Source organism: Dryobates pubescens, chromosome 26 (assembly GCF_014839835.1).
Source record: "Dryobates pubescens isolate bDryPub1 chromosome 26, bDryPub1.pri, whole genome shotgun sequence".
Classification (NCBI taxonomy): Eukaryota; Metazoa; Chordata; class Aves; order Piciformes; family Picidae; genus Dryobates; species Dryobates pubescens.
Window position 1 is genome coordinate 1,395,556 of NC_071637.1, and position 27,196 is coordinate 1,422,751.

Below are 27,196 nucleotides of genomic sequence, written 5' to 3' on the forward strand. Positions count from 1 at the left end.
TGCCATGGGAGGGCCGCGCCCCTGGCCCCATGACCCTTGGCTTGGCCTGGCCTGGCCTGGCCGAGCCGTCCTGCAAGGGCCCCCAGCGGTGAGCGCTGTCCCGCTGATGGCCTCAGCGAGAGGGAGTGGTTGGGACGTCAGTCGCGCGTCCCATTGGCTGCGGGACTGAGGCTCGCCACTACTGAGTGGTCAAGGTGTCGTTGCCTATTGGCCAGGAGCATCGATAAACAGCCGAGGGAACCTATGGGCGCAGCGGGATGGGCTTCAACCCCGGAAGCGGCGACACTGCCGGCAGCCCGGGCCGGGGGTTCGCCATGGCTGATGGTGGGGATGCGTTGCGCGCTGTGCTCCGCGCCGCCAACACCCTCCTGCAGCAGCGCCGCTACCATGAGGCGCTCGCCGTCCTCAAGGGCTTCCGTAATGGGGCCGTGTGAGTGCGGCGGGGGTGACTGAGGGAGGGATGGGGTGACAGGACCGGTCGCGGGGGAGCGCCTCGGTGCCCTAAGGCCTAGTCGCCTGGAGGCCGCCATGTGTCCGGCTTGCGTCCGCGTCGCTGGTAGGAGGCCGTGGCGGCTGTGATAGAGGTTCGGGAGGGGCCGTCGCCCTCTCTGGTACGCGGGGAGTTTAACCGAGTTTGGGGTCCCCGCTGAGTCTGGCACCTCGCGAGGGACCTAGGCCGGTGGCCTGGGCGCACTCTGGCTTGGTGCGCTGCTGCTACTGGGGTGATTGTAAGTACGATGTAGTTGCAGAAGTAGACCCTTTTGGCTGCCAGTAGAACAGAAATACAGCAATGTCATAGTGTAATGCAAAACTCTGAAATCTCTCTTCGCTTTTGTAGCTACGGAGCAAAAGTTCGTGCCCCACATGCCCTGGTGATGACTTTCCTGTTCAAGAGTGGAAGGTACAAACCCTAGTTCTGTAATTCTCTGATGAATTAGAATGCTTTCATCCAGGCATTCGATTTTTTTGTGTTTCCAGAGGGCTCGAAAAGCAGAAATGTACTGGAGTTATGGTCCTGGGTTGTTGCTCTGATAGCTGAGAGGGCCAACTCAAATGCATACACCAAATACACAGTCATGAGGGTCAGCCACTCATGGAATAGTTGGTGAGAACCAGTAGCCAGAGGAGAAATAAGCAGGTGCGAACAGCAGCACCCTGCTCTCTGCTCAAAGAAGGGGAGCCAAACTCTAGCAGTGCAAGTTGTGGCTTTCCCTGCTTATGCCAGAGGTTTGCATTTAGGCAAAAAAATAATACAGATAAGCTGCTTTTTATTGAATTCCTAGAACTGGGAAGAAGCACAGTCTGCAGTCTAAGCAGAGCTGTGTTCTGGCCAGAGGCGGAGGTATTTCTCCTTCCTCACAAGATGTTCTGTAGCCTGCCCAAGCTATCAGTTGAGCTGGGTAGGCCAGCAGGGTGTAGTGCCCAGGCTGAGGGGGTGCAGTGTTCCTGCCCTTTCTGCTCTCCTAATTCTCTGTTTCTTTTCTTCAGTTTAAGAGAGAAACTGAAATCCATTGCTCAGGCTACATACACTCATTCCCGGAACCTGGCCTATTTTGTGTTCACCTACAAGGGGCTGATGGCGTTGCAGTCTCGACTGCAAGGGAAAAAAGTCCCCTTTCATTCTTTCTTTGCAGCCTGCATTGGGGGTTGGCTGGTGTTTGGTGACAACAACCCCATCAACAGCCAGGTAAATATGTTGGTTGCAAGTTTCTTTGACAAATAATCCCTGCAGGTGGGTGATTGTGTACCAGGAAGTGGCCAGGACAGCCTGGCATGTTTCTGGGGGTTTTACCATGCAGCATTACTCTTTTATGATATTTTTCTTGTTTTGGCTGCTTTGTACTGAAATCCTGAAGGTGGTTGGGTGTTAGAAGCCCAGGTTTACCTCCAGAGCTGCCTGGGGAAGCAGGGAAGTCAATCACAGAATGGTTTGAGTTGGAAGGGGCCTTAAAGATCATCTCGTTCCAACCCCCCTGCCATGGGCAGGGCCACCTCCCACTAAAACGTGTTGCTCAAGACCTCACACAAGCCCAAGCTGCTAGTTACCCCAGCTGACATCAGACCTTTGGTAACCTGACTGCAGACTTGTCTGACCTGGCTATTTGCAGGGTTAAACCCTTCAGCTTGAACCTTGTGAGTGCAGAGCTGCTGAGCTACTCAACTGTTTCAGCTGCCAGAAGCTGCTCAGGAGATGTTTGGTTTACAGCTGGTTGTTAACATACAGCCACAGATTAATCAGAGCTGCTTTGCTTATGCAATGCCCTGCAGAGCCTACCCTCAGTCTGGTTTTAGAACGTGTCCAGACTGAGTTTGTAGCTACTTGGCAGGTTAGCAGGGTTGCTCTGTGACTCTTGTCAGCAGCAGCATCTGAGCATCAAAGTCAGAAATTGTGCAACTGCATGGATGTGTTGCATTAAGTGTGAGTTGTTGATCACCAAGTTAGATCACCAGCAGAGAACCAGGACTTGGAGGGCATAGAAAAGACACCAAGATCCAGGCCAAGGCCAACTGTATGAGATTCAAGAAGGCCAAGTGCTGGGTTCTCCATTTGGGTCACAACCACTCCATCAATGCTCTAGTTTGGGGCAGAATGGCTGGAAATTGCCTGGTGGAAAAGCATCTGGGGGTGTTGTTTCACAGTTGGCTGAACATGAGCCAGAGTGTGCCCAGGTGGCCAAGAAGCCAACAGCATCCTGGCCTAGCTCAGCAATAGCATGGCCAGCAGGGGCAGGGCTGTGACTGCCCCCCTGTAATGAGCACTGGTGAGGCCATACCTTGAGTGCTGGGTTGAGCTGGGCCTCTCAATCCAGAAAGGACATTGAGGTGCTGGAGCATGTCCAGAAAAGGGCAGCAAAGCTGGGGAAGGGTCTGGAGAGGAGCAGCTGAGGGAGCTGGGGTTGTTTAGTCTGCAGAAGTAGAGGCTGAGAGGAGACCTCATTGCTCTCTACAGCTCCCTGAAAGGAGGTTGGAGCGAGGTGGGGGTTGGGCTCTTCTGCCAAGTAACAAGCAGCAGGACAAGAGGAAATGGCCTCAAGTTGCACCAGGGGAGGTTTAGGTTGGATACTGGAAGAAAATTCTTCACTGAAGGGTTCTCCACCACTGGCACAGGCTGCCCAAGGAGGTGGTTGAATCCCCATCCCTGGAGGTGTTCCAGAGAGGCAGAGATGTGGTGCTGAGGGACGTGGTTCAGCAGGGCCTTGGTAGAGTTACAGAATACAGAATTAACCAGGCTGGAAAAGACCTCAGAGATCAAGTCCAACCTGTCACCCAACACCATCTAAACAATGAAACCATGGCACCAAGGGCCTCATTCAGTCTTATTTTAAACACTTCAGTGATGGTGACTCCACCACCTCCCTGGGCAGCACATCCCAATGGGCAATTACTCTTTCTGGGAAGAACTTATTCCTAACATCCAGCCTAAACCTTCCCCTGGTGCTGCTTGAGACTGTGTCCTCTTGTTCTGGTGCTGGTTGCCTGGGAGAAGAGACCAACCCCCACCTGGCTACAGCCTCCCTTCAGGTAGTTGTAGAGAGCAAGGTGGTCTCCCCTGAGCCTCCTCCAGGCTAAGCAACCCCAGCTCCCTCAGCCTCTCCTCGCAGGGCTGTGCTCCAAACCCCTCTCCAGCTTTGTTGCCCTTCTCTGGACACCTTCCAGCAACTCAACATCTTTCCTAAACTGAAGGGCCCAGAACTGGACACAGGACTCCAGGTGTGGGCTGAGCAGTGCTGAGCACAGGGCAGAATGACCTCCCTGCTCCTGAGAAGGGTTGGCGTGGATGATCTTTTCCAACCAAAACGATTCTATGATCCGTAGTTACAGAAACTGCTTGAGATGTGAACCTACAACCTGTTTGCTTTAAAGTTGGGTGAACTGTTTGTCCCCCTCCTGCCTGGCTTCTTTACCCTGGCTGGCATGTGTGGCCAGGGTCCTGCTCCAATGCCCTCTGGGTTTTCTCCCCGTGCAGATTGTCATGTACCTGCTGTCCCGTATCCTCTTCGGCTTGTCCCGCCTGGCAGTGGAGAAGGGCTACATCCCCCAGCCAAAGCAGGATCCCTTCCCTCTCGTTGCTGCTCTGATATGGGGAACAGTTCTGTGGCTCTTTGAATACCACAGGCAGACTCTGCAGCCTTCTCTGCAGTCCTCCATGACCTACCTGTACGACGACAGCGAGGTGTGGCATGACGTCTCCGACTTCCTCATTTACAACAAAAGGACAGACAGCAAGTAGGTGGCTCACCAGAAAAGAGCTTTTTCCCTTCCAGCAGCAAAGGGAAAAGGTTGTTCTCTTGCTCCTGACTGGTGATTTATTTTTAATTGACATCTCTCCAGCAGAGCTGCCTTCTGTGGCCTGGCCAAAACATTCCCATCGGTCCTCTCTTGGCTCTGTTCAGAGCAAGGAAATACCCACAGAGACTTGGTGCAGTCTGTTGTTTTTCTTAAGAGAGGCCTTACTTTCCCTGTGCTGTGGTTTTGAGGTTCTTGGGGGTTTTTAAGAATTTAAATATGGTTATAAAATGGCAGTGGGGAGTTTGCCTCACCATGAGAAAGTGTTTTGGGGATCACCCCAATGCTTACAGGGCAGAAGTGTTTTCCTGTGCTGGGAGAGGGGGAGCTGCTCAGGGCTGGAAACAGGGACATTGTTTCTTTCTTCCTGTGGATGACTGGAGGTCTCCTGTAAGCTATGACTCTTTTTTAAAAGGAGTTCCTCAGCAGTGTTCCCTCAGGGAGGTAATGAGATGATTGAGAATGAAACTGCAGATTTTCTGCTTCCCACCTGGTAAATCAGGCTTGGAAGGACTGGTTTTGCTTGGTGTCATTCAGGTGCTTTGGGCTGAATCTGCTCCTCTGCAGAGTGCAGCAATTAATACCCTGTCATTGTTTTCAACTTACTTGTAGAGGTTTGGTGTTTGTTTTGGGTTTTTTCAAAGCTGCTTGAACTAAATACCAGAGAGAGTTACACAACTTGGGCTGCTTTGGGAACAGGCTGTGGCACATTGCACGCCCTCGGCTCCCGCTGGGTGCTTCGCACACAGAAACCAGCCACACTTGAAGCAAGCACTTTTGTTTGGGTGGAGGATAAGCACCTGGGCTTCCCTTGGGTCCGGGACCTGCCTTGCACAGCCTGTGTGTCTGTAATCAAACATGAATGTACCTGCAGTTTGTGCAGATGTGTTGCTGAACCAGCTTAAGGCCACACCTGAACGTGAGAGTGAATCTTCCACTTTAAAACCAGGCTGATGAGCCCTGCTGGGCTGTAACAGGAGGTTGAGTGCAAAGCTGAGAGAGAAAACTCTTTAAATTAATCAATCCAAACTGTTAATAATAATGCAAAGCACTTAACTGCCATATAACACTGAAGTGCATTAAAACATTCCTGACAACACTGCTCTATGTGGTGATACTTGGAAGAGAGTCACTTAAGTTCCTGTGCTAACCATTCCCTTTCAGCTCAGTCAGGCACTATTGTTTGCTCTCCCTGCACCCATCTGCTTTTCCATCCTGACCTGACCATGTCATTTCATAATCCTGCTGATGCTGTTCATCATCTTCTGCAGTATCTACACCTCAGGCTCTGGCACTTTGTCATATTCAATGGTACAACTGAAAAGAAGACTGAAGTGTGCAGGCAGCTTCTGAGTAGAAAACAATTGTCGGTTTCTTCTGGAGTAACTTCTCCTATGCTGTTTTACTACTATTCTACATAGTCCAAGTGCTGCCTTGCTCTTTATTTTTCCACTCTCTGTGTCAGCAAGAGGGAGGGTGAAATGTTCTCCTCCCCACAGTCTGGTGCTGCAATGTTTGGGATTGAATTGCATCCTGCCTGGCTCAGGTGGAGTGGGGTGAGAGGCTTCTGGCTCTTAAACTGAATGTAACACTGAGTCCAGCTGCAGTCCCTGTGAGATCCTAGTGCAGAGACAGAAGCTGTTTTGTGTTCATGCCATGGAGATCCATGACAAACTCATGTTTGGTGCCAAGACCCAAGTTGCTGCTTTGCCATAACAACTGTGGGCAGTTACTGGGGTATGTTTACCTTTTACCTTCACCTGCTCTTGCAGTCTGAACTGAGTCCTTCAATTTGAACACCCTGCAGGATGTAATCAGCTGGACCCCAGGAAAGCTGGAGAAGCTAGGAAATGGATTTGTTTCTTTGCACTTAAATATTTTGCTTGATGTAGATAAAGATTCAAGTTGAGGGGGGAAAAAAACTACTGAAGCTCTAGGTGAGGTCTTATCTGTACCACTGCTGGCAGCACTCTTTTAGGGTCAGAAGCATCAATAGTGAATGTTAGTATTCTGCTAAGATTGCTGAATTTCTGCAAGCTCTGATGAATGTCATAAAACCCCTTCTACAATCTGACTTGAGAATTTCCCACTCAAACAATCCATTAGCCTCACAAGTCCTTGACTCTGTGTAATTATTGTAGCCATTATTATGCAGGCTGACAGTATGAGCCCTCTGATTTTGAACCCTTTCCATTTTGAGCTGGCATTCTTCTCTCTGAGAAAGGCTTGGGATTCCCTTAGAGGCAAAAATCCTTTTCTGGAACTAAGCCCTGCAACAGGCTGCCCAGGGAAGGGGTTGAATCATCATCCCTGGAGGGATTTAAAAGCCGTGTAGGTGCTGAGGGACAGAGTTTAGTGGTGGATTTGATAGCACTGGGTTAATGGCTGGACTCAATGATCTGGTGGATGCTCTTGAGACTAAGTTTTGTGAGGAGCAGCTGAGGGAACTGGGGTAGTTTAGACTGGAAAAAAGGAGACTGAGAGAGGACCTTATTGCTCCTTACAACTACTTGGTCTCTCCTCTCAAGTAACAGGACGAGAGGAAATTGCATAAAGTTACAGCACGGGAGGTTTAGTCTGGGCCTTAGGAAAAACTTCTATACTAAAGGGTTCTCAGACTGGAACAGGTGGGATGTATTTAAAAGCCTTCTAGATATGGTGCTCAAGGATATGGTGTAGTAGTGGCCCTGTTAGAGTTAGGTAATGGTTGGACTTGATGATCGTGAAGGTCTTTTCCAAACAAAGTAGGCTTCAAATAGACCTAATTGTGGCCTTCCAGGATCTGAAGAGGGCTACAAGAAAGCTGGGGAGGGACTTTTGAGGGTGTCAGGGAGGGATAGGACTGGGGGGGGGTGGAAAAAAACTAGAAATGGGGAGATTCAGCTTGGATGTTAGGAAGAAGTTGTTCCCCATGAGGAGAGACTGGCACAGGTTGCCCAGGGAGGTGGTGGAAGCCTCATCCCTGGAGGTGTTTGCAGCCAGGCTGGATGTGGCTGTGAGCAACCTGCTGTAGTGTGAGGTGTCCCTGGCCATGGCAGGGTGGTTAGAACTGGCTGAGCCTTGAGGTCCCTTCCAGCCCTGACAATTCTCTGATTCTGTGGTCTTAAAGGTCTTTTCCAACCCAAATAATTCTAATTGCACTGGTAGTTCTACCACCTAAACCATGTGGATGCTGGTGACACACTTCTCTGGCCATGTGAAGGGCAAGGGACCTGCCCTGTTCTTCTGACACTGCCATAGTGTCTCTGTCCTTTCTAGAAGGCAAACCCAAGCCAGGAGCAACATTTTAGCATCAGCCTGGCAGCGGCGCCCTTGGTTCTCGGCACACTTTTTCTCGTGGGCATCTATCACCAACCTCACTTTCCAAGCAAGTGCACAAGCCTCCAGCCATCTGTACTTCAGCTGCTGTCCCTGGAAGCCAAGCTGCAGCTCATCCTTGCAGCAGCAGCAGCCCCCCTGAGCTGGGCGGTTGCGGACGGTTGGCTCTCCTGCTGCGGCGTGCAGGACGTTAAGCTCCAAGTCACTTCTTTCTCCAGGGAGGTAATTGGAGCAGTTCTTCAGCAGCCTTGAGGCCACATTGCTGTTCCTGTGAGCAGATAGCTGGGGATGAGCCCCTTATGCCACCAAGGTGTTGGAACAATGCAGGCGTGTAGTAGGGAAGTGAACTAGAAGTAATTTGTCTGAGTCAGACTTGTCCGATGCAGAAGTTACACTCCCTGCCCTCCCCCAGTGCATTGTGTGGGGAGCTAAGTCCCCTGTTTGTCTTCCTTTTTTATTAGCATTAAACCCCAAAGAAATAAAGGGGACAGTTGGAAGCCACCTGTGAGGCAGCTGACTGCTGAAGAGCCAGAAAGCAGGGCCTGCTTACTCCCCACCCCCTGCCAGGCCTGATCTCCTGTGAATGTTAAGATGAACGTGGCTCTGTTTTGTCTGCATCAGCTTTTATTTTCCCTGGCTTGCTTGCTTTCTTCCTCAGCACCTGACTGGGAGATGCCTTTAAAGAAGAGCAGAGTGCCTCACTGCTCAGCTCAGCCCCCCAAAGTACTCAGACAAAGTGTGGACTGGACAACGATGCTGCTCCTTCTGATTTATCTTTTAGCCCCTCTTTCAGAGGCACTTTTAAAGGTTAATGACTCCAAGTGATCAAAAGTTTTCAGCAGACTGACTATCCTGAGCTATTGAATCATTTATTTTGTGAAGGAACAAAGGGAGCTGAGGGTTATTTCCAGCTGCCCCAAGCATACCCACTGTGCTTCACTCCTCCAGGACAGCTTGTGTGTGTGCTGCTGCTGAGGAAGCCTTTCCAGGACAGTTACATTATTTAACAAAGGGGAAAAAAAACTTAAATGGGTGCCTTGACATTTGGTTCAGCTCAGGGTTGTTTGGGTTTTTGGGTTTTGCAGCCAAGGGGAGGATATTGCTGAAAGAAAAGTCCCTGCCTGGTCCAATTAGTGGCACAGCGAAGGGCTTACAGAGGGTGTAGAGCTGGGTTGGCAGTGTGCTTTGTCCTTGCCACCAGGGAGTCACAGAACGCTCTGGGTCGGAAGGGACTTCCAAAGGTCATCCAGTCCAACCCCCTCTGCAGTCAGCAGGGACATCCTCAGCTGGATCAGGTTGCTTAGAGCCCTGTCCAGCCTCACTTTGAATACTTCCATCTCCTTGTCTATGCAGTAGCCACCCATGTTTAGGGGAGACCTTATTACCATGGATCAGTACAGAAAGGGAGGCTCCCAGGAGGATGGAGACTCCCTCTGTACAAGGAGTCCCATGGAAAAAAGAGGTGATGGGGACAAGTTACTGCTGGGGACATTCCCATTGCACTCCAGGAGAAAATGTTTCCCCATGAGACACTGGAATGTTTCCCCAGCTGGACATTGGAATCGCCTCCCAAGGGAAGCAGTGGATTGCCCTGCACTGGGCAGTTGTCAAACTCATCTTGGCAGGGTGCTGGGCCAGCTCATTTCAACTCTGCTGTTACCTTGAAAGGTTGGACCAGATGATCCTTGGGGTCCCTGCCAAGTTGGCATTCTGGGATTCTGTGATATGTTCACGGCAGCTGGAGCAGGATGGAGAGGCTGCAGAAACTGATATGGCTGCTGAGAGCCTTTCTTGCCCTGGTACAGTAGTTCAAGCTCTGCTTGGGTAGGGGTAGCAGTGCAGGGATGATGGGAGATAAGGAAAAAATTCATGACAATGAGAGCAGCGAGACACTGGAACAGGTTGCCCAAGGAGGTTGTAGATGCCTCTTCCCTGGAGGTGTTCAAGGCCGGGTTGGATGAGGCCTTGAGCAACCTGGGCTAGTGGGAGGTGTCCCTGCCCAGGGCAGAGAGGGTGGAATTAGATGATATTTAAGGTCCCTTCCAGCCCAAACCATTCTGTGATTCTATGATGACCTCTGACTGGTAAAACAGACGAAAGTGGGTGCTTGTGGGGAGCCCCTGTGGCTGCAGAGGATCCTGTGTGCAGCTAGCTGGGAGCCATTATGGATAGCTGGTGGTGGTGGAACCACCAGAACCCTGTGCAGATACCCCCACACAGGAGAAACTGCTGTAACTCAACCTCATTTTCACTCCATCAGCATAAACGTGACCTTTGGCTGATACCTGCAGGCTGCTTTCCTATTTACCAGGTCATGTTTGACTTCCTGGGGCCTGCCAACCTGAGCAGAACGTGTTGGGTCTGCTGGGGCTGCTTTTGAAATCCAGCTGATAAGGGGGGAGAGAAAATGAGGCAGAATGCTGTTTGGTGTAGTGCCTGCCTGCTGCTGTTAATGTTTTAGGGGTGCTAATCTGAAATTTTCAAGCCTAGCAGATCCCTGGAGGAGGTGGGGTTACTTAGAAGAATTTTGACCTCATTTTCTTATGAAGCTGCTGAGGAGGAGGGGGAAGCACAAACTTCACTGCTCTAAAATACATTTGTTATTACCTCTTCTTATGGGATATGTTTTGTGGTTGTAACTGCTGTGGAACTCAGGCCCTGGTTTAGGGACAGCCTACTTAGACTCAGAATGTTAGAGGTTGGAAGGGATGTCTGGAGATCATCAAGTCCAACCTCCCTGCCAAAGCAGGATCACCTAGGGCAGGTCACACAGGAATGTGTCCAGGTGGGTTTTGAAAGCCTCGAGGGAAGGAGACTCTACAACCTCTCTGGGCAGCTTGCTCCAGGGCTCCAGCACCCTTACATCAAAGAGGTTTCTCCTCATGTTGAGGTGGAACTTCCTGGGTTCCAGCTTGTACCCGTTGTTCCTTGTCTTCCCACTGGGCACCACCAAAAAGAGCCTGGCACCTTCATCTTGACAGCCTTTTATAGACATTAATAAGATCCCCTCTCAGCCTTCTGTTCTCCAGACTAACCAGCCCCAGGTCTCTCAGTCTTTCTTCACAGGGGAGATGTTCCAGTCCCTTCGTCATCCTCATATTCTCCATTGGACTCTCTCCAGCAGGTCTCTGTCTGTCTTGAACTGGGGATCTCAAAACTGGACACAGTATTCCAGGTGTGGTCTCCACCAGGGCAGAGTAGAGGGGGAGAAGAACCTCCCTAGACCTGCTGGACTTGCTGTTATTAGATTTGTGGGAATACCTCAGGCTTGGAGGGGGTGGTTGAAAGGGGTGAAAGAGGGGGCAGTGGGTTGCTGAAGCAGCTCTGTCCCCTATGGACTGCCACCTCCTGCAGTCAGTGTAGCACAATGCTCCAAGACTTGCTGCCAGACTCACCTGCAGATTGTTTCTGTACCATCACTCTTTGACTCTCCAAGCACTGTGCTTTGTAGAACAATAATAAAAACCTCATCTTTTTTTTGTCTGTTGGTTTTACTGTCATCATTATGAAGCTGAAACACGTGAAGTAATGTAGTTAAACACACTGCTAGTCCTGGCTGTAAAGAGCTCCTGCACAGAGTATGTTTTGGGCATCCATTGTGCCCTTCTGTTGCCAGCTTGGAGGCAAGAGCCAGTGCTGCTTGGCCCACACCATCAGGCCTGTGTGAACCTCATGAGGCTCAAGGAGGCCAAGTGCACCTGGGTCAGGGCAAGCCCCAGTATCAATCCAGGCTGGAGGATGAATAGGTGGAGAGCAGCCCTGTGGAGAAGGACTTTGGGGTGCTGGGGGGGTGAAAAGCTGGAGATGAGCTGGCACTGAGCACTCACAGACTGGAGCCAGCTGTGTCCTGGGCTGATCTACAGCAACAGGGGCAGGGAGGGAATTCTGCCCCTCTGCTGAGACCCCACCTGCAGTGCTGGGGCAGCTCTGGAGCCCTCAGCACACCACAGACATGGAGCTGTTGGAGCAGGGCCAGAGGAGGCCACAGCACTGCTGGGAGGGCTGGAAGCCCTCTGCTGTGAGGCCAGGCTGAGAGAGTTGGGGTTGTGCAGCCTGGAGAAGAAAAGTTTCTGTAGAGTCCTTCTGGTAGCCTTTCAGTACTTGAAGGGGGTGATCAGAAAGCTGGGGACAGGCTTTTGAGCAAGGCCTGTTGTGATGGGACAAGGAGTGCTGGTGTGAAACCATTAAACAGAAGACTTTTTTTTTCCCCTGAGAATGGTGAGACCCTGTCACAGCTTACCTAGAGAGGTGGGAGATGCCCCATCCCTGGAACTATTCCAGGTCAGGTTGGATGGAGTTCTGAGCATCTCCCAAGGGGTATTCCTGGGGGCATGGTTACAGGACAGACTGCTCCCTGGTGCCCTGCAGTCCATCAGGAGCACAAGCAAGTGGTTGCAGAGAATGTGGAACTGTTCAAAGTCAGCTGGAGGGAGGTCTCTCAGTGAGTCCCCCACTTACTTGTGGAGTCCTGGCCTCATTCTGTGTGCCTGCTCCTAGCCCAAACACTCCTCTTCAGGGCAGATACCTTGTGGTACAACCACCTACCAAATCAGGGCACAGGTGCCAGGCACTGGACAAGAGTCTGAACCTGCTTTGCTTGTTAGCTAAACAAAGTAAGGCACATCACAGAATCATTGAATCCCAGCATGGTGGGGCTTGGAAAGGACTTCTGGAGATCACCCAGGCCAACTCCCTTGCTAAAGCAGGGTCACCCCCAGGATCTTGCCCAGGATCACAATGTCCAGGCAACTTTGGAGTCTCTCCAGAGAATAAAACTTCACAATCTCTCTGAGCAGCCTGTTCTACCTCACAGCACCCTCCTGCCCCCTCCCAGGAAAGAAATTTCTCCTCATGTTCAGATGTAACCTGGGTTCTGAAAAGAGTCTGTCCCCATCCTCCTGCCCCCCCCCCACCCTTTAGCTCTTGCTGAGCATTGAGCAGATCCCCTCTGGGGCTGCTCTTCTCCAGGCTCAACAGCCCCAGGGCTCCCAGCATTTCCTCCTCACAGAGCTGCTCCAGGCCCCTCAGCATCTTTGTAGCCCCTGCTGGACTCTCTCCAGTAGATTCCTGTCTCTTGAACTGGAGACACCACAACTGGACACAATACTCTAGGTGTGGCCTTGCTCGGGCACAATACAGGGAGAGGAAAACCTCCCTTGACCTGCTGGCTATGCTCTTCTGAATGCACCCCAGGAGACCATCTGGGTGGGGTTTTTTTTCCACAAGGGCACTGCTGGCTCCAGCTCCCTCTGCAGCCCCACTCTGTGCTTTTCCTTCCACGCAGGGACCAGCAGCTACCCTGCTGCAAGCCTGCACCTGTCCCGATGGGGAGAGGCGGCCAAAGAATTCCCAAACTCGGTGAATGCCGTGGGGTAAATCCTGCTGGGGTACAAGGCGTGGGAATTGCCTCGCTGGTCCTCCCCGTGACCAAGCGGGGCCATGGAGACAGGACTTTATCTTTGTGCGGCACCCGGCAGACAGCTAATCTTTAGAGCGAGTCTCCGCTCCTCAGCGGGGCTGGCGAGACTGGGAGGAGGCTGCAGCTGTGCAGGAGATGGAATTCATCTGCCTTCCCTCGTGTGCATGCAAGAAAAGCCCCTGCCCTTCCTTCTCCCACCAGCATTTGCCTTTCATTTGTCTTCACAACTGCCCTTTTTTTTTCAGCACCGCCGGCACTGAAAGCCTTGAGAGAAGTTGCAGCGCAGCCCGGGGGAGAGGGGGGCAGAGCACAACCTGCTCCCCTTGAATAAACTCCTGCATGAATTAGGGGGGGCCGGGGGACTTAAAAAAGCCCAACCAACCACAACACAAAACCCGGCCTTTGTGAGCCGAGCGGGAGCAGCTGGTGCAGCAGCTGTGTCCCAAACCCTGCCTCACTCCAGGAAGCGCCTGGCCGAGGCTCCCCGGGGCCGGGGTGAGCGCTGCCAGCCCCTCGCTCCCGCCCCCCTCGGGGGGTTGCCTTTTTTTCTCCCTCCCCAGGTGGAAGAAACGTGAAGGGTGGTGCAAAACATCTGGTCTGATCTAACTGTCGCTTGTGATTCCCGGTAGTGATGGTGCGGTGCGAGGGCTCCGCAGAGCAAGCCCTCGATCATAAGAAGGGCCAGGCGCTAATTAGCTGCGTTAATGTGCTTGAAGCATGGCAGCGTTTTCTGTTTGCTCTTTGCTGGTGAAGAAATGAGGCATGGGCGGGGGGTGGGGTATGACTGGTCACGGACACTCGGTATATATTTAAAGGAAGCAGGGGTGTGAGGAAGTGATGGCACCGCTCCGTGCTGGCTGTCCTGCAGGGAGCGGCAGCCACAGCAGCCATCAGAAGATCCTTTAAAGCCCAACATTTGTTGTGCCAGCTCAGGGACCCTGCGTGTCCCTGCCTGTGAGGACTTTACTCATCATTGCAAGTGCCTCCTGCAGCCCACAGAGGAAGGCTGTCGGGAAACACATCCCATCTCCTGCATCCCAGATGGGTCAGGGTTGGCAGTGGGGCTGGGGCAGGAGCCAGCACTGCTCCACAGCCCTGCTCAGCAGCAGCAAGGGGTTGAGGGCCACCATGTTCGACCACGAGGCTGCCTAGGGACACTTGGGGCAGCTCACAGAATCAGAGAATAGAATCATACAATCATTTCAGTTGGAAAAGACCTTTAAGATCATCCAGTCCAAACACTAGCTCCACCGTGGATGGTGCTAAACCATGTCCCTCAGCACCACAGCTCTGCCTCTTTGAAACACCTCCAAGGATAGGGATTCAGCCACCTCCCTGGGCAGCCTTCTCCCCTGTTTGGTAGCTCATGGAGGGCACAGAGGGGTTAAACCCTGGGCTTGGCTCAGAGGGGTTTAGGTGCCTGGCCAAGATCCATGCTCCACACTTTGCCCATGAACTCCACCATGTCTGGGCCCTGGGCGTGGTCTAGTCTTTAAAAGCTGGGGGTTATCAGAAGGATGTTTATGTTTCTTTTCCTCTTTTTTTGCCTTCTCATGCAGCAGGAGGGTTATCAGTGTCCTGCACAGGGGATGTGCTGGTGGTGGAAGCCGCCTATACCATGTCTCAGGGGTGGGTTATCATCTGTCTCAGTGTGGCAGGGACACTCCTGGCTCCAGCTGCCATCCCCTCTGCCCCTGCCTCACCCAGGCCACACACTTCCACCACCACAGATAGCTGCCAGCACAGTCAAGTGCAGAGTTTGCTTCCAGCAGAGCTCTGACTCTCTGCTGCCCTGCAAAGGGTTATCATCTGGTGCTGAAGCATGTCTGGAAACATGCTGTGAATCATCCAGAGCAGACTGCAGTATCCCAATTGTTCTGTGCATGCTGGAACCCTCAAGCAGCATCACAGCCCAAAGCCTCTATACTTGCCCAATAGCTTCATCCACAAGCTGAGGGCAGCTTTGCAATGAGAGAGATGGGACAGCTCTGAACTCCTGCAGAGAAGGACCTGCGAGTTCTGCTTCCCTGTGAGCCATCAATGTGTTCTCATGGACAAGAAGGCCCCAGAGTGCATTCAGAAGGGCATGGCTGACAGGTCGAGGCAGGTTTTCCTTCCCCTCACTCTGCCCTAGTGAAGTCATAGCTGGAGCAGTGTCCAGTTCTCAGCTTTTCAGCCAGAGGGACAGGAAACTACTGGAGAGAGTCCAGCAGGGGCTACAAAGATGCTGAGGGGCCTGGAGCAGCTCTGTGAGGAGGAAGGGCTGAGAGCCCTGGGGCTGCTGAACCGTGGAGAACAGCAGCCCCAGAGGGGATCTGCTCAGTGCTCAGCAAGAGCTAAAAGGTGGGGGCAAGAGGATGGAGCCAAACTCTTGTCGCTGGTGTTCAGCAACAGGACAAGGGGCAATGGGCACAAAGTTGAACCCAGGAGGTTCCATTTGAACAGGAAGAGAAAGTTCATTGCTGTGAGGGTGCTGGAGCCCTGGAGCAAACTGCCCAGAGAAGCTGTCGAGTTCCCTCCTCTGGGGAGAGTCTATAAGGCAAAGCAGGGGCCGGGGCTGGGGCTGGGGCCGGGGCTAGGGCCGGAGCCCCCGCCTTGCCCCGTCCTCCGCCCCTCTACCCCTAAGCCCGGCCCCACTCCGCCCCCCCGATTGGCCTCTCGCCTCCGCTCGGCGCCGCCGATTGGCCTTCTGTCAGCGCGTCCCGCGCCGCTGCCCTGCACCAATAGACGCGCGGACACCGCCCGGTCGCTTCGCGGTCGTCGCCCAATGAAACGGCGTCTCAGCGGCGCCCAGAGGAGGGCGCAGCCAATGAGCTAGCGGCAGGGAGGCTCGCGCCGCTTTCGCGGCAAAAAGGATTTGGCGCGCAAAGGCGCGCGGGGGCCGGCGCGACGAACAATAACGGCGGCGGGCGCGGAGCTGAGCGGAGCCCAGCGGCCCCGCGCCCCGCTATGGGCCGAGCCCTTACTCGCGCTCTGCCCGCCGCTCCTCCCGCCGCTCCGGGCCCGGCGGCCATGTGAGCCATGGCGGCGGCGGCGGCGGCGGCGGGAGGCGCGGCGGGGCTGGCGGCGCTGCTGGGCAGCGCCTCCCCGCACCTCCTCATCGTCTCCGCCGCCGAAGAACCCGCGGGCGGCGGACACACCGACGCTGACCTTTTGCTTTTCGCCACGCCGCAACCCGCCCGGCCCGGAGCCGCGCCGAGACGGCCCGCGCTGGGCCGCCCGCCGGTAACTCCCGGGGCCGGGGCGGGGAGGAGGGCGATAGTGGGGGCGGGGGCCGCTGGATCCCGGGACCCTGAGGGCTGCGACCGGGCCGGATCATGTACCGGGCCGGGCTGTAAACCGAGTAGTGAAGTACTGGGCCGCGTTGAGCCGTGCAGTGATGGGCCGTGCCCAGTTCCGAGCCGATCCCTATACTGGGCCGTGTGGTACCGGGCCGTGCAAAGCAGGGCTGTACAGCAGCTGGGCTGTGCCAAGCAGGGCTGTGTGTCAGGCGAGGCTATACCCTGTGCCAGGCTGTGCCATTCCGTACTGTTGCTGCCCTGCACCGTGCTATGCCATGTCGTGCCCTCGATACCCTGATGGCCACGCTATGCCCTACACCGTGCTGTACAAACCGTGCCGTGCCACGCCGTGCCACGCAGCACACCTGCCAAGCGCAGCCCTAGCCCAGCAGCCGCTCCGGAAGCCGCCTGCCTGGGCGCTGGGCCCAGCTTACCCTCCCCTTCCTGCGCCCTTCGGGGTGCTCCGTACAGCGTGGCAGGGCCCCCCCCGCCATGGGGCCAGGTCCCCAGCCCTGCCACTGCTGTTAGCTTGGTCCTGCCAGGAGCAGGGGCTTGTGTGCGCTGCGGTGCTGTGCCCCCTGGGCTTGGGGGGGGGAGGGTCCCTGGGTGGGTTGTCCTCTGGTGCTGCGTGGGGCTGTGGTGGTGGCCGCTCCTCCGATGCCCCCTGTCCTTGCAGGTGAAGAGGAAGCTGAACTTGGAGACGGATCACCAGTACATAGCCGAGAGTCTGCCAGCAGGCCGGGGCAAGGCCAGGAACACTGCCAAAGGTACCAGCTTTGCTACCCCTGAAGCCCAGCCCAGAGCAGGGGGTTTGGCACCTGCCTCTGCTGCCAGCAGGCTGGGTTGTGCCTCTGGGCTCATCCCTGGTAGTCTCTCCCTGTCCTTTCATGTCGTTTTGGATGTTCCTGGAGCTGAGCTGTTTCTGACCACTCTCTCCAGCCTGTGTTGCTGTCCCCTGACCTAGTGGCATGGTTGTCCTGCTCACCTGCTGGACACCAGTCTGGTTCTGTCTCTCTGAACACCACCAGCATAGTGTTGGTGCAGTGTCCAAGTAGACCCTCCATCCTCTCTGCACTGAGCCCAGCCTGGCCTTGCTGTCACAACTGAGTTTGTGGTGACAGCTAAAGCACAGGTCAGAGCCCACCACAGGTCCTGTAGCATCCTTCCTGCCCCATTGCCCCGAGAAAGCTGATGCGTTTCAGGGTGCTGGTCCACAAGTTGCCTGCAAGCATGGATAAAGTGTTTTGGGACCTCTCAGGTCCAGCAGTGGGTTTCCCTTGTGGCTAAATCACACTTGTCCTTGGTGGCTGGCAGGGGCAAAGTCTCCTGGGGAGAAGTCCCGCTATGAAACCTCACTGAACCTCACCACCAAGCGCTTCCTGGAGCTGCTGAGCCAGTCGCCCGATGGCGTGGTGGACCTCAACTGGGCGGCCGAGGTCCTTAAGGTGCAGAAGAGGCGCATCTACGACATCACCAATGTCCTGGAGGGCATCCAGCTCATCACCAAGAAGTCCAAGAATAACATCCAGTGGCTGTACGTCCCTGGGCTGGGCTCATGGGGCTGTGCTTGGCTGTCCCCTGGGATGGGGGAGCTGCCTGGCTGGGGCTCAGGGTGGACCAGGGTCTTGCTGGGATGGAGAATCATAGAATTATGGAATCATAGAATTGTTAGGGGTTGGAAGGGACCTCAAGGATCAGCCAGTTCCAGCCCCCCTGCCATGGCCAGGCACCTCACACTGCATCAAGTGGCCCAGATGCACATCCAGCCTGGCCTTAAAAACCTCCAGGCATGAGGCTTCCACCACCTCCCTGGGCAAGCTGTGCCCAGTCTCACCACCCTCATGGGGAAGAACTTCCTAACATCCAATCTGAGTCTACCCATTTCTAGTTTTGTTCCATTCCCCCTAGTCCTATCATTACCTGACACCCTCAAAAGTCCCTCTCCAGCTTTTCTGTAGCCGCCTTCAGATACTGGAAGGCCACAAGAATGTCTCCTGGAAGCCTTCTCTTTTCCAGATACAACAGCCCCAGCTTCCTCAGTCTATCCTCATTGGAGAGAAGCTCAGAGTGATGTCACTGGGGCATCTGCTCAGGGGTGGAGTGGTGGCTTCCTGTGGTCCACAGCCCTTTGCAAAGGCTATGTTCAATTGCAGGTGACTCCTGAGCAGCACTGATATTCCTGTTGGTGTGGAGTCCCCCTTGGGCTCCCTGACCCAGCACAGGGAGTGGAGGGCTCAGGAAAGGGACCCCAGGGCTGTGCCCTCTTGGGAAATCCCCACAAGGCCGATTCCCTGGATTTGGGGTGGGATTTAGCCTGTCCCAGATGGGGACAGTCACATGGGACTGAGGGAGCTGTGGGGTTTGGCTCCTGATGGCCACTCTGCTCCCCAGGGGCAACCAGGCCACCGTGGGGGCCCCCAGCCGGCACCGGCTGCTGGAGAAGGAGCTGCGGGAGCTGCAGGCGGCCGAGCGGCAGCTGGATGACCTCATCCAGATGTGCTCAGTGCAGCTACGCCTGCTCACCGAGGACCCTGCCAACCAGCAATATCCTTTGGTGCAGGGCCGGGTGGGGTTTGCTGGGTGGGGGGCACACAGCGCAGCTCCAGGTGGGCCCAGCCGTGCTGCAATCGGGGTGTTGCACAGCCCACATGGAGGTCTCCCTGTGTCTGCTCCTTGACTGCCACACTGCAGCCTACGTCACCTGCCAGGATCTCCGCAGCGTTGTGGACCCCTCAGAGCAAATGGTGATGGTTATCAAAGCCCCCCCAGAGACCCAGCTGCAGGTCTCGGACCCAGCAGAGGTAAACTGGGGCCACTCTCTGCTCCCTGTGGCTGCAGAACCCTCAGCAAAGCCCATCCCAGGCTCCCTGGGCGTCCTTGTGCCCCCTCGTCCCACTCCTCTCCCTGGGCGTCCTTGTGCCCCCTCGTCCCACTCCTCTCCCTGGGCGTCCTTGTGCCCCCTCGTCCCACTCCTCTCCCTGGGCGTCCTTGTGCCCCCTCGTCCCACTCCTCTCCCTGGGTGTCCTTGTGCCCCCTCGTCCCACTCCTCTCCCTGGGCGTCCTTGTGCCCCCTCGTCCCACTCCTCTCCCTGGGCGTCCTTGTGCCCCCTCGTCCCACTCCTCTCCCTGGGCGTCCTTGTGCCCCCTCGTCCCACTCCTCTCCCTGGGTGTCCTTGTGCCCCCTCGTCCCACTCCTCTCCCTGGGTGTCCTTGTGCCCCCTCGTCCCACTCCTCTCTCCCTCCCCCAGGCTTTCCAGGTCTCTGTGCGAAGCACTCAGGGCCCCATCGACGTCTTCCTCTGCCCCGAGGACAGCTCGGGGGTCTGTAGCCCTGTCAAGAGCCCCTTCAAAGCCCCCACAGAGGAGTCATCTCCCAGCCATTCACGGCCCAGAGCCTCCCCACTCCTGCACCCTGCCCAGGATGTGAACATGTCGCTGCTGCCCGGAGAACAAGGTGGGCAGCTGAGGCATGGGACAGGAGGGGGATGGGGACAGGGATGCTGGCCCAGGGCCTCTGGCTGTGGCTGTGTATGCAGCTGTGTCCCCTCTGCCACTAGCACAGGCTGGGGTGGTGCTGAGGCAGCTGAGCAGCACGTGGAGGTGGGGAAGGCAGATTGTGCATCGCCAAAAAACTGCTTTTTGGGGGGGTTTTTGGCAAGCGTGGTGGGACTTAAACAGCACTTTCCACCCCCACAGAAGCACTGCTGCCAGGGACCAGCACCATGGCCAGCAAAAGCCCGGCCGAGGATGTGAGCCTCTCCCCGCTGGCCTCCATGGATGCCCTCCTGGAGCAGAACAGGGAGGACTTTGCAGGCTTCTTGGCGGACGAGTTCATCAACCTGTCGCCGCCGCAGGCGCAGGACTACCACTTCGGGCTGGAGGAGGGCGAGGGCATCAGCGAGCTCTTTGACTGTGACTTTGGGGACTTCACGCCCTTGGACTTCTGAGGCTCTGCCCTGCTGCTGGCAGGGGAGCTGCCCAGCTGGGGAGGAGGCACCCCTGGGCCGCCAGGACAGGACCCGCAGCCCGCCCTGCAGCAGCCCCTGCTCCTGTCCCCTTTCCCTGTTTTGCAATATTTTCTTCTTACCCCTCCAGCCCCCACCCCCCTCTCCCCCCCAGCCTGGTGGGGGCCAGCAGCGGCCCTGGCTTCAGCCTCATGAGGGACATGCCAGGGTGAGGGGGTCCCATCTGGAAGGATTCCCCCCAGCCCAGGGCCCTGATGAGAGAGGGGGGCTGCCCAGGGCGGAGCCGCTGCCTGCCCCGCCGGGTGCCGTTCCAGAGCTTTAAGCAGTCCTGTGTATAGATTTGGGTTAATTTATTATTGTCCCCTGGGGACAGCGTTTTAATTCCGGGTGGGGGGAGTGGGAGGCTGGGGAGAGGGGGGCTGTGCAGCAGAGTTGGGGTGCCAAGAGGTTTTGTTGTGCCGGGAAGGGGGTAGTGGAGGTGGGGGTGGGTGCTGGGTCAGGGCTGTCTCCCCTTGCCTGAGGGGGGCTGCCCCCAGCCCAGCTGAACGTGGGGTATTTATTTATTATTTATGGTGTGTGGGGGCTCTCCCAGGACATTGAGGGGGGAGGCAGGAGGGAACAGAGGGACAGTGCTAGTTGAGGGGGATGTGGAGGTGCTCACTGGCACATCCTGCCTTTGCTTGTGGCCAAGCTGGAGCTGCTGGCAAGGCCACCACGGTGGCAGGTGGCTGTGGGAGGGGGGACAGGGCTGGATGGGGCTGGCAGCCCTGGGCCCGTGTACATGTCCCCTCAGGTGGGGGACACAGGGGTGTCCTGGGTGGGGGGGTGCATCTGCAGGTGAGAACCCAACGCTGTCTCCAGGCTTTTTTTTTCTCCCTTCCTCATGTGGCCGTTCAGGCTCCATCTCCCCTCTGGTTCCGTGGGGCTGGGAGGTGGGGGTGGTGTCCTGGGGCCCTCCAGACAGGGCTGGAGACGCACTTTCACTTTTACTGCCTTTTAACAAGCTTGTGTTCCTTTGAGCTTCGTGTTTAATAAAGGTTTTTACTGACTGGCCTCAGGGCTGTGCTTGGGGGTGGGTCTGGGGGCACTGGGAGGGGCTGGGGGCTTTGGGGGGAGATGGAACCCAACCTGAGTAACCCAGGGAGGGTTGGGGTTGTTTTGTGGAGCTTTTTCTATTTGTAATTTGAAATGCATGAGCTTGGGGCTGCAGGAAGTGCTTTGATCCTTGGGGATAATTGGGGTTTTCCCCTTCCACAACTCCACGTGTTCCCATGTGTGGAACTAGAGCTGGGGCTGATCCTGCCACCCTCTGCCATAGGTCTGGAGTAGGGAGAGTTAGTTTTTTTTGGCAGCCCCTGTCCCCACTCTGCCTCTTCCCTGCCTGCATTCCCCTGGTGTTTGAGGCAGTGTTTGCAGGGGGGTGCCTGCAGCTCCAGATCCTGTGTGTGGAGGAGGAAGGCAGTGTGTGACTGATGTGAAACCAGTCCATGCATCCAGCACCAGCAGGCTCCCAGTGCCTTCCCAGCTTCTATGTTCACTCCAGCACCTCTTGGTCCTGCTTGAAGGCAGCTGCAGGCACGGGTCTCCAGCCCAAAGTTCAAGGTTGCCCTGCCCTAACCCTGAGTGCTCCAATCCCCTCTGCAGCACACTGTCTCCTTCCCATCGAGCAAGGGGCATGGGGAATGCTCAGGAAGGGATGCCTGGGGACTCCTGGCAGCCTGGTGTGGGGCTGAGACCCCAGTGCAGTGGCAGGTAGAGAAGTGCCACTTCCTTCCTGTGTTTGTGCTCTCACTCCTCTCCTCCCTGTCCAGCCTCCTGTCTGCTTCTCCTTTAAACACCCTGGACTGCACTGTGGAAGCTCACCCAGCTCTTGCTCCAGCTTTTACAGGGAATGGAGCCTGGATTCCACAGTCTCACAGTATCACTAAGGTTGGAAGAGACCCCAAGGATCATGGAGTCCAACCTGTCTCAACAGACCTCATGACTAGACCATGGCACCAAGTGCCACATCCAATCCCCTCTTGAACACCTCCAGGGATGGGGACTCCACCACCTCCCTGGGCAGCACATCCCAATGCTGAACGACTCTCTCAGTGAAGAACTTTCTCCTCACCACGAGTCTAAACCTCCCCTGGCACAGCTTGAGACTGTGTCCTCTTGTTCTGGTGCTGGGTGCCTGGGAGAAGAGACCAACCCCTTCCTGGCTACAACCACCTTTCAGGTAATTGTAGAGGGCAATGAGGTCACCCCTGAGCCTCCTCTTCTCCAGGCTAAACAACCCCAGCTCCCTCAGCCTCTCCTCCCAGGGCTGTGCTCCAGACCCCTCCCCAGCCTTGTTGCCCTTCTCTGGACATCTTCAAGTCTCTCAATGTCCTTCTTAAACTGAGGGGCCCAGAACTGGCCACAGGACTCAAGGTGTGGCCTAAGCAGTGCTGAGCCCAGGGCACAATGACCTCCCTGCTCCTGCTGGCCACACTGTTCCTGATGCAGGCCAGGATGCCCTTGGCCTTCTTGGCCCCCTGGGCACACTGCTGGCTCATGTTTAGGCAGCTGTCAGTCAGCACCCCCAGGTCCCCCTCTGTTTGGCAGCTCTCAGCCACTCTGACCCCAGCCTGTAGCTCTGCCTGGGGTTGCTGTGGCCAAAGTGCAGCCCCTGGCACTTGGACTTGTTAAATGCCATGCCACTGGACTCTGCCCATCTGTCCAGTTGGTCGAGGTCCCTCTGCAGAGCCCTTCTGCCCTCTAACTGACCAACATCTGCTCCCAGCTTGGTGTCAACTTGCTGCTGACTGACTCAACCCCCTCATCCAGATCATCAATGAAGATGTTACAGAGCATGGGGCCCAGCACTGATCCCTGGGGGACACCACTGGGCTGCTGGTGGGTGCTGGGATAACATGCATCAGAAGTCCATCATCACTGCCCAGCCTGCCACCTCCACACTCAGGCCTCCATCCCTGTGCTGTGGCAGGCCCCAGCTAATTGTGCTGCCCCAGGATTGTCCTTGCTGCAGGACACATGGAGATGGTGATGTGCCAGTGGAGCGTGGCAAACCCCACAGCTCAGCTCAGCCCCATCCATGGTTCCAACTCCTCACAGTATCTCACTCCCAACCCTCCTCCCTGTAGTCCCCAGGGCTGGGAGCAGGGTCAGTCAGTGCCTTGGTGAGGAGGGGAATGTGCCATGCCACCTCGAAACCCAGCAACCAGGAGGACAGTGGCACACATAGACTGTCTGGCCCCCTGGGGAGGGAGTGGGGATGAGCTTGCTGTCACACGGTCACCCCATCAAATGGGGAATTAAACTAGGAAGAGCAATTCTGCTGCTCTGGTTGGTGAAGTTCCTATACCCCCTGCACCACAGGCAGAAGGATGGGGAGAGCAGGGTGGGTGTTTATGGCCCCCCAGTGCCCTGCCTGCCACATGCTTCTTTACAAGGTCACTATTTGTCACCTGAGGTGACAGAGGTGCTGAAGCTTTTCTGATTTACTGTGAGGTGCCCAGCCATGTGCCAACACATCCTTGTGGCAAGACCCAGCCCTCCTTCTCCACTCCCCTTTCAGTTTCATTTTGGTGATGGTGACCTGCACTGCTGCCCAGAGGGGTGACAGCCTGCCCAGGGAGAAGCAGGCACTGGCTTTCATGGGAGCCAGCAGGCACAGGGAGAGGGAAGAGGACTGACATCCCACCTCCTGAGCTCTGCTGACCCTTCCTGGCAGCACAGCTTTTTTTCCCTGAGCAATGGTGAAGCTCTCTGATGTCACCCACCATCACATTCCCCTAATAGGAAACTTCAGGAGATGCTGAACCCTTGGGACTCCTCATCCTCATGGAAGCAGGCCTCCAGCAGGGGAAGAACCATGGCCCCCGCTCCGGCACTGCAGCCCATCTTGGGGGGAACGCGTTGGCAGCTCCACGTGAGCCAGAGCACCCTAAAAATAACTGCTCTGCCTCCTGGGGATGATTCATGATGCAGCTAAAGGGCTTCCCTCCTGCTATTTTGGATCACAGAACAAGTTGGGTTGGAAGGGACCTTTAAAGGTCATCTAGTCCACCCCCTGTGCAGTCAGCAGGGACACCTGCAACTAGGGCAGGTTGCTCAGAGCCCCAAACAATCTGACCCAGAATGGTTCCAGGGATGAGGCATCTCCCACCTCTCTGGGCAACCTGGGCATCCCAAATCTCTGAATAAAGAGCTGATGGTAGCTCATGCAGGGCTTCTCGTTTCACTTTGGGAAGTGGCCCCAGCTGCTGCCTGGTTTATGAGCTCTCTGCACCTCAGATGTTTTTCTTCACTGTGTGAAGCAGACACAGCATAGGAGCTTGGTGCTCTGCACACATCCTGTGTGCACCAAGAGTCCTCAGCTCCTCTTCACTCCCATCTCCCATTCCCTGGCAGTAACCCTGCAGGGATGGTGCCCATCTGACTCTAGGGGTGCCCAGTGTCACCAGGCCACACTGATGGCCCCACTGGCACCAGCAAATGCTGGGCATCTGCAAGCTGTGCTGTGCCAGATGCAGATGTGGTACTGAGCCCAGGTGGACAGGGGGGATCCTGTTCCTGCACTGTGAAGTTTGGGCTCTGAGGAGTCAGGAAAGCTCAGCAGTGGGCCAAGCTCTGGGACAGGCTGGCAGTGATACTGCCAGAGCAGAAAGTTTGCCAGAATTCATGCCTTTCATCTAAACCCCTTGGAGGGTTTGGACAGGTTTTGGGCTCTCTATAGGCTGCACCCCTGCCAGCGCTGCCTGCTGCCCACCTTGCTTCTGCATCCCACCCCACTTGCCAAACCCACTCCTGTTTCTTCCTCAAGGAATAACCCAGGGAGGTGAAGCACAGCATCAGCTATTTATTATGAGAGGCTGGTAAGGGGTTGCTTTGTGTAATTCCCACCTGGTTGTGCCTCTGTGAGCCAAGCACTGGCATCACGCCACAGCCAGGGCCAAGGCCATGTTGTCCTTCCCTGCCAGGGTGCACCTTGGAAGGGGCCCACGCAAGGAGCTGGGGGCACCTGCTGCCTCCTGCCACCAGCAGCTCTGCCCTGGACTTTGCCATCAGGACTTTCAGCTGCTCCTTCCCACACTGCCCTCATGCTGACCCTGAGGTGTCCCAACAGGGACCAAGCATGGATTTTAACAACATGGAGTGCAGAAAGGCCGCCTCAGGGCTATGCTTTGATTGACAGCAGAGCCCCACCATCACCCAAGCCCCTTCCCTGTCAAGGTGAGCCTCTGCCCCCTGCCTATTTCTGTGTAGCTGCCTGCATGTTAGACTGATGATGTCCATGCTCAGCAGCTTCAGCTTTGGACCCTCTTTCTGCCTCCCTGGGGGCAGAAGGCAGCCTTGCCCTGAGTAGGCTGGGTGCACACAGTCCCCAGAGTGCTCAGAAACCCCCTGCCAGGTCCCAGGTGCACTTTTTCCACCTCTTTTCCCTTGCACACACCCAGAGCAGCCAGGAGACAGTAAGAATAATCAGGATGCATCCTCGCATCCTCGGGGGAGGAGGAGAGCAAGTGAGCTACACGTGCTGCAGCTCAGTCACATTGGGCTGGGGAAGTGTCTTGGGGTGGAGGCCTGGGTGAGGAGAAGGCAAGCTCAGCAAAACGGGCTGGCTTCAGCAGGTCCATGTGAAGGGAGAGGTGGTGCAGATGGAGACAAGCCTGCCTGGGATTTGGTGTCCCAGCAAAATGGCTGCGTGCCCCTTTCTGTCAGTAAAACCCCAGGATTCTCTGAGAGGGATGGGAAGGAGCCCACCAGCCCAAGGTCACCACCCTACAGATCCCCTGGGAGCGGTGTGAAGCTCTACCCAGGCATGGCTTTATCCAGTTTGTTTATCTGATTTTCTGTTTGTTGTTTGGGAAAACCTGAGGACAGGCTGAGGGACAGGCATGGATGTCCAGCTGATCCCTCTCCACACACAGAAGCTACTGGATGCCTGTGCTGGGCTGGGATGAAGGCAGCTTCTGCCTCCTCCTCCCCAGCCAGCGTGTCCCACGCTCCTGCAGCCCCTCCTGGGGCAAGAAGAGGGTTTTGCATCCATTTGAGGTACCAGCACCATTGGTATGACCTACTGATGCCCACCATGTCCCTCTGATGGGAACCAGCACTGAGCAAAGAATGCCCAGGACCACGGGCACAGGGGAGCCGGCAGCACTGGAAAGCCATTTAAAACCACTCTGAGTGGTGGTGGGACAACCCCAAGGCCAGTGGCAAGCACAGCAGGACCACCCACGGCCAAACTAGGGCCATCTCAGGGCCAGCTGGAGCAACCAGAACTACACTGAGGACAGCGATGACCACACTGGGAGTGACTGCAGCCACATAGGGGCCATCAGGGCTACCCCAGGCCGACTGCATCCACACTGGGACTGCTCATGGCCATACCGGGGCCAGCCTAGAGCCAACTGGAGCAACCAGAGCTGCCCTGAAGCCAAACTGGGGCTATCCTAGGGCCCACCAGGTCAAACAGGGATACCCTGGGCCAACAGCATCCACTCTAGGACCGTCATTGGCCAAAATGGAGCCACCCTGAGGCAACCAGTGCTACCCTGTGACCAACGGCAACCATAACGGAATCGCCTGTGGCCAAACTGGGACTAACTGGGTATGACCACCCCGTGCCGCAGCGGGACCACCGTGAGCTGCCATGCAGCCAAGCGGGAGCACAGAGGAGGTGCCCTGGATCCAAGCGCGCCCAGCCCGCGGTGCCCCCAACCGCCAAACAACCGCCAGCGCCCGCCGCCCCTCACAGCGCCGCCCCGCCCCTCTTCCCTCCGCCAACGACAGACGCGTCCCGGAGCTGCCAATCACCGGATGTGGCCAACCGAATCGCCGCGGGGGCGGGCCCTCAGTGGAGGCAAAGTTGCCTGGCGGCTGCGGTGCCGCCTGGCTTAGCGCAGGTTCGCGCCGCGTTTTCTACGGCGGCGTACC

General features: G+C 55.9%; 2 protein-coding genes across 2 annotated transcripts; both read left to right on the top strand.

The window, feature by feature from the left end:
• The first annotated feature begins 303 nt into the window (after positions 1-303).
• Positions 304-4,688, top strand: PXMP4 (peroxisomal membrane protein 4). Its single transcript, XM_054173388.1, has 4 exons — positions 304-430; positions 839-901; positions 1,489-1,687; positions 3,968-4,688. Exons 1-4 carry the CDS (start codon positions 315-317, stop codon positions 4,229-4,231), a joined length of 642 nt encoding a protein of 213 aa, XP_054029363.1. The 5' UTR covers positions 304-314; the 3' UTR covers positions 4,232-4,688.
• Positions 4,689-16,045: 11,357 nt separating this feature from the next.
• Positions 16,046-20,251, top strand: E2F1 (E2F transcription factor 1). Its single transcript, XM_054173338.1, has 7 exons — positions 16,046-16,249; positions 16,982-17,072; positions 17,620-17,839; positions 18,697-18,849; positions 18,992-19,106; positions 19,554-19,758; positions 20,001-20,251. The coding sequence occupies exons 1-7, from the start codon at positions 16,046-16,048 to the stop codon at positions 20,249-20,251; spliced, it is 1,239 nt and encodes a 412-aa protein (XP_054029313.1).
• Positions 20,252-27,196: the final 6,945 nt, after the last annotated feature.

What these genes read in the sequence shown, in the direction of transcription:
- PXMP4 (XM_054173388.1), top strand. Translation starts at nt 315, where the DNA reads ATGGCTGATGGTGGGGATGCGTTGCGCGCTGTGCTCCGCGCCGCCAAC. An exon ending in TTCCTGTTCAAGAGTGGAAG is followed by an intron (nt 902 to 1,488) that starts GTACAAACCCTA and finishes TCTTTTCTTCAG; the next exon opens with TTTAAGAGAGAAACTGAAAT. An exon ending in ACAACCCCATCAACAGCCAG is followed by an intron (nt 1,688 to 3,967) that starts GTAAATATGTTG and finishes CTCCCCGTGCAG; the next exon opens with ATTGTCATGTACCTGCTGTC.
- E2F1 (XM_054173338.1), top strand. Translation starts at nt 16,046, where the DNA reads ATGGCGGCGGCGGCGGCGGCGGCGGGAGGCGCGGCGGGGCTGGCGGCG. An exon ending in CCGCGCTGGGCCGCCCGCCG is followed by an intron (nt 16,250 to 16,981) that starts GTAACTCCCGGG and finishes CTGTCCTTGCAG; the next exon opens with GTGAAGAGGAAGCTGAACTT. An exon ending in GCTGCTGCCCGGAGAACAAG is followed by an intron (nt 19,759 to 20,000) that starts GTGGGCAGCTGA and finishes CCACCCCCACAG; the next exon opens with AAGCACTGCTGCCAGGGACC.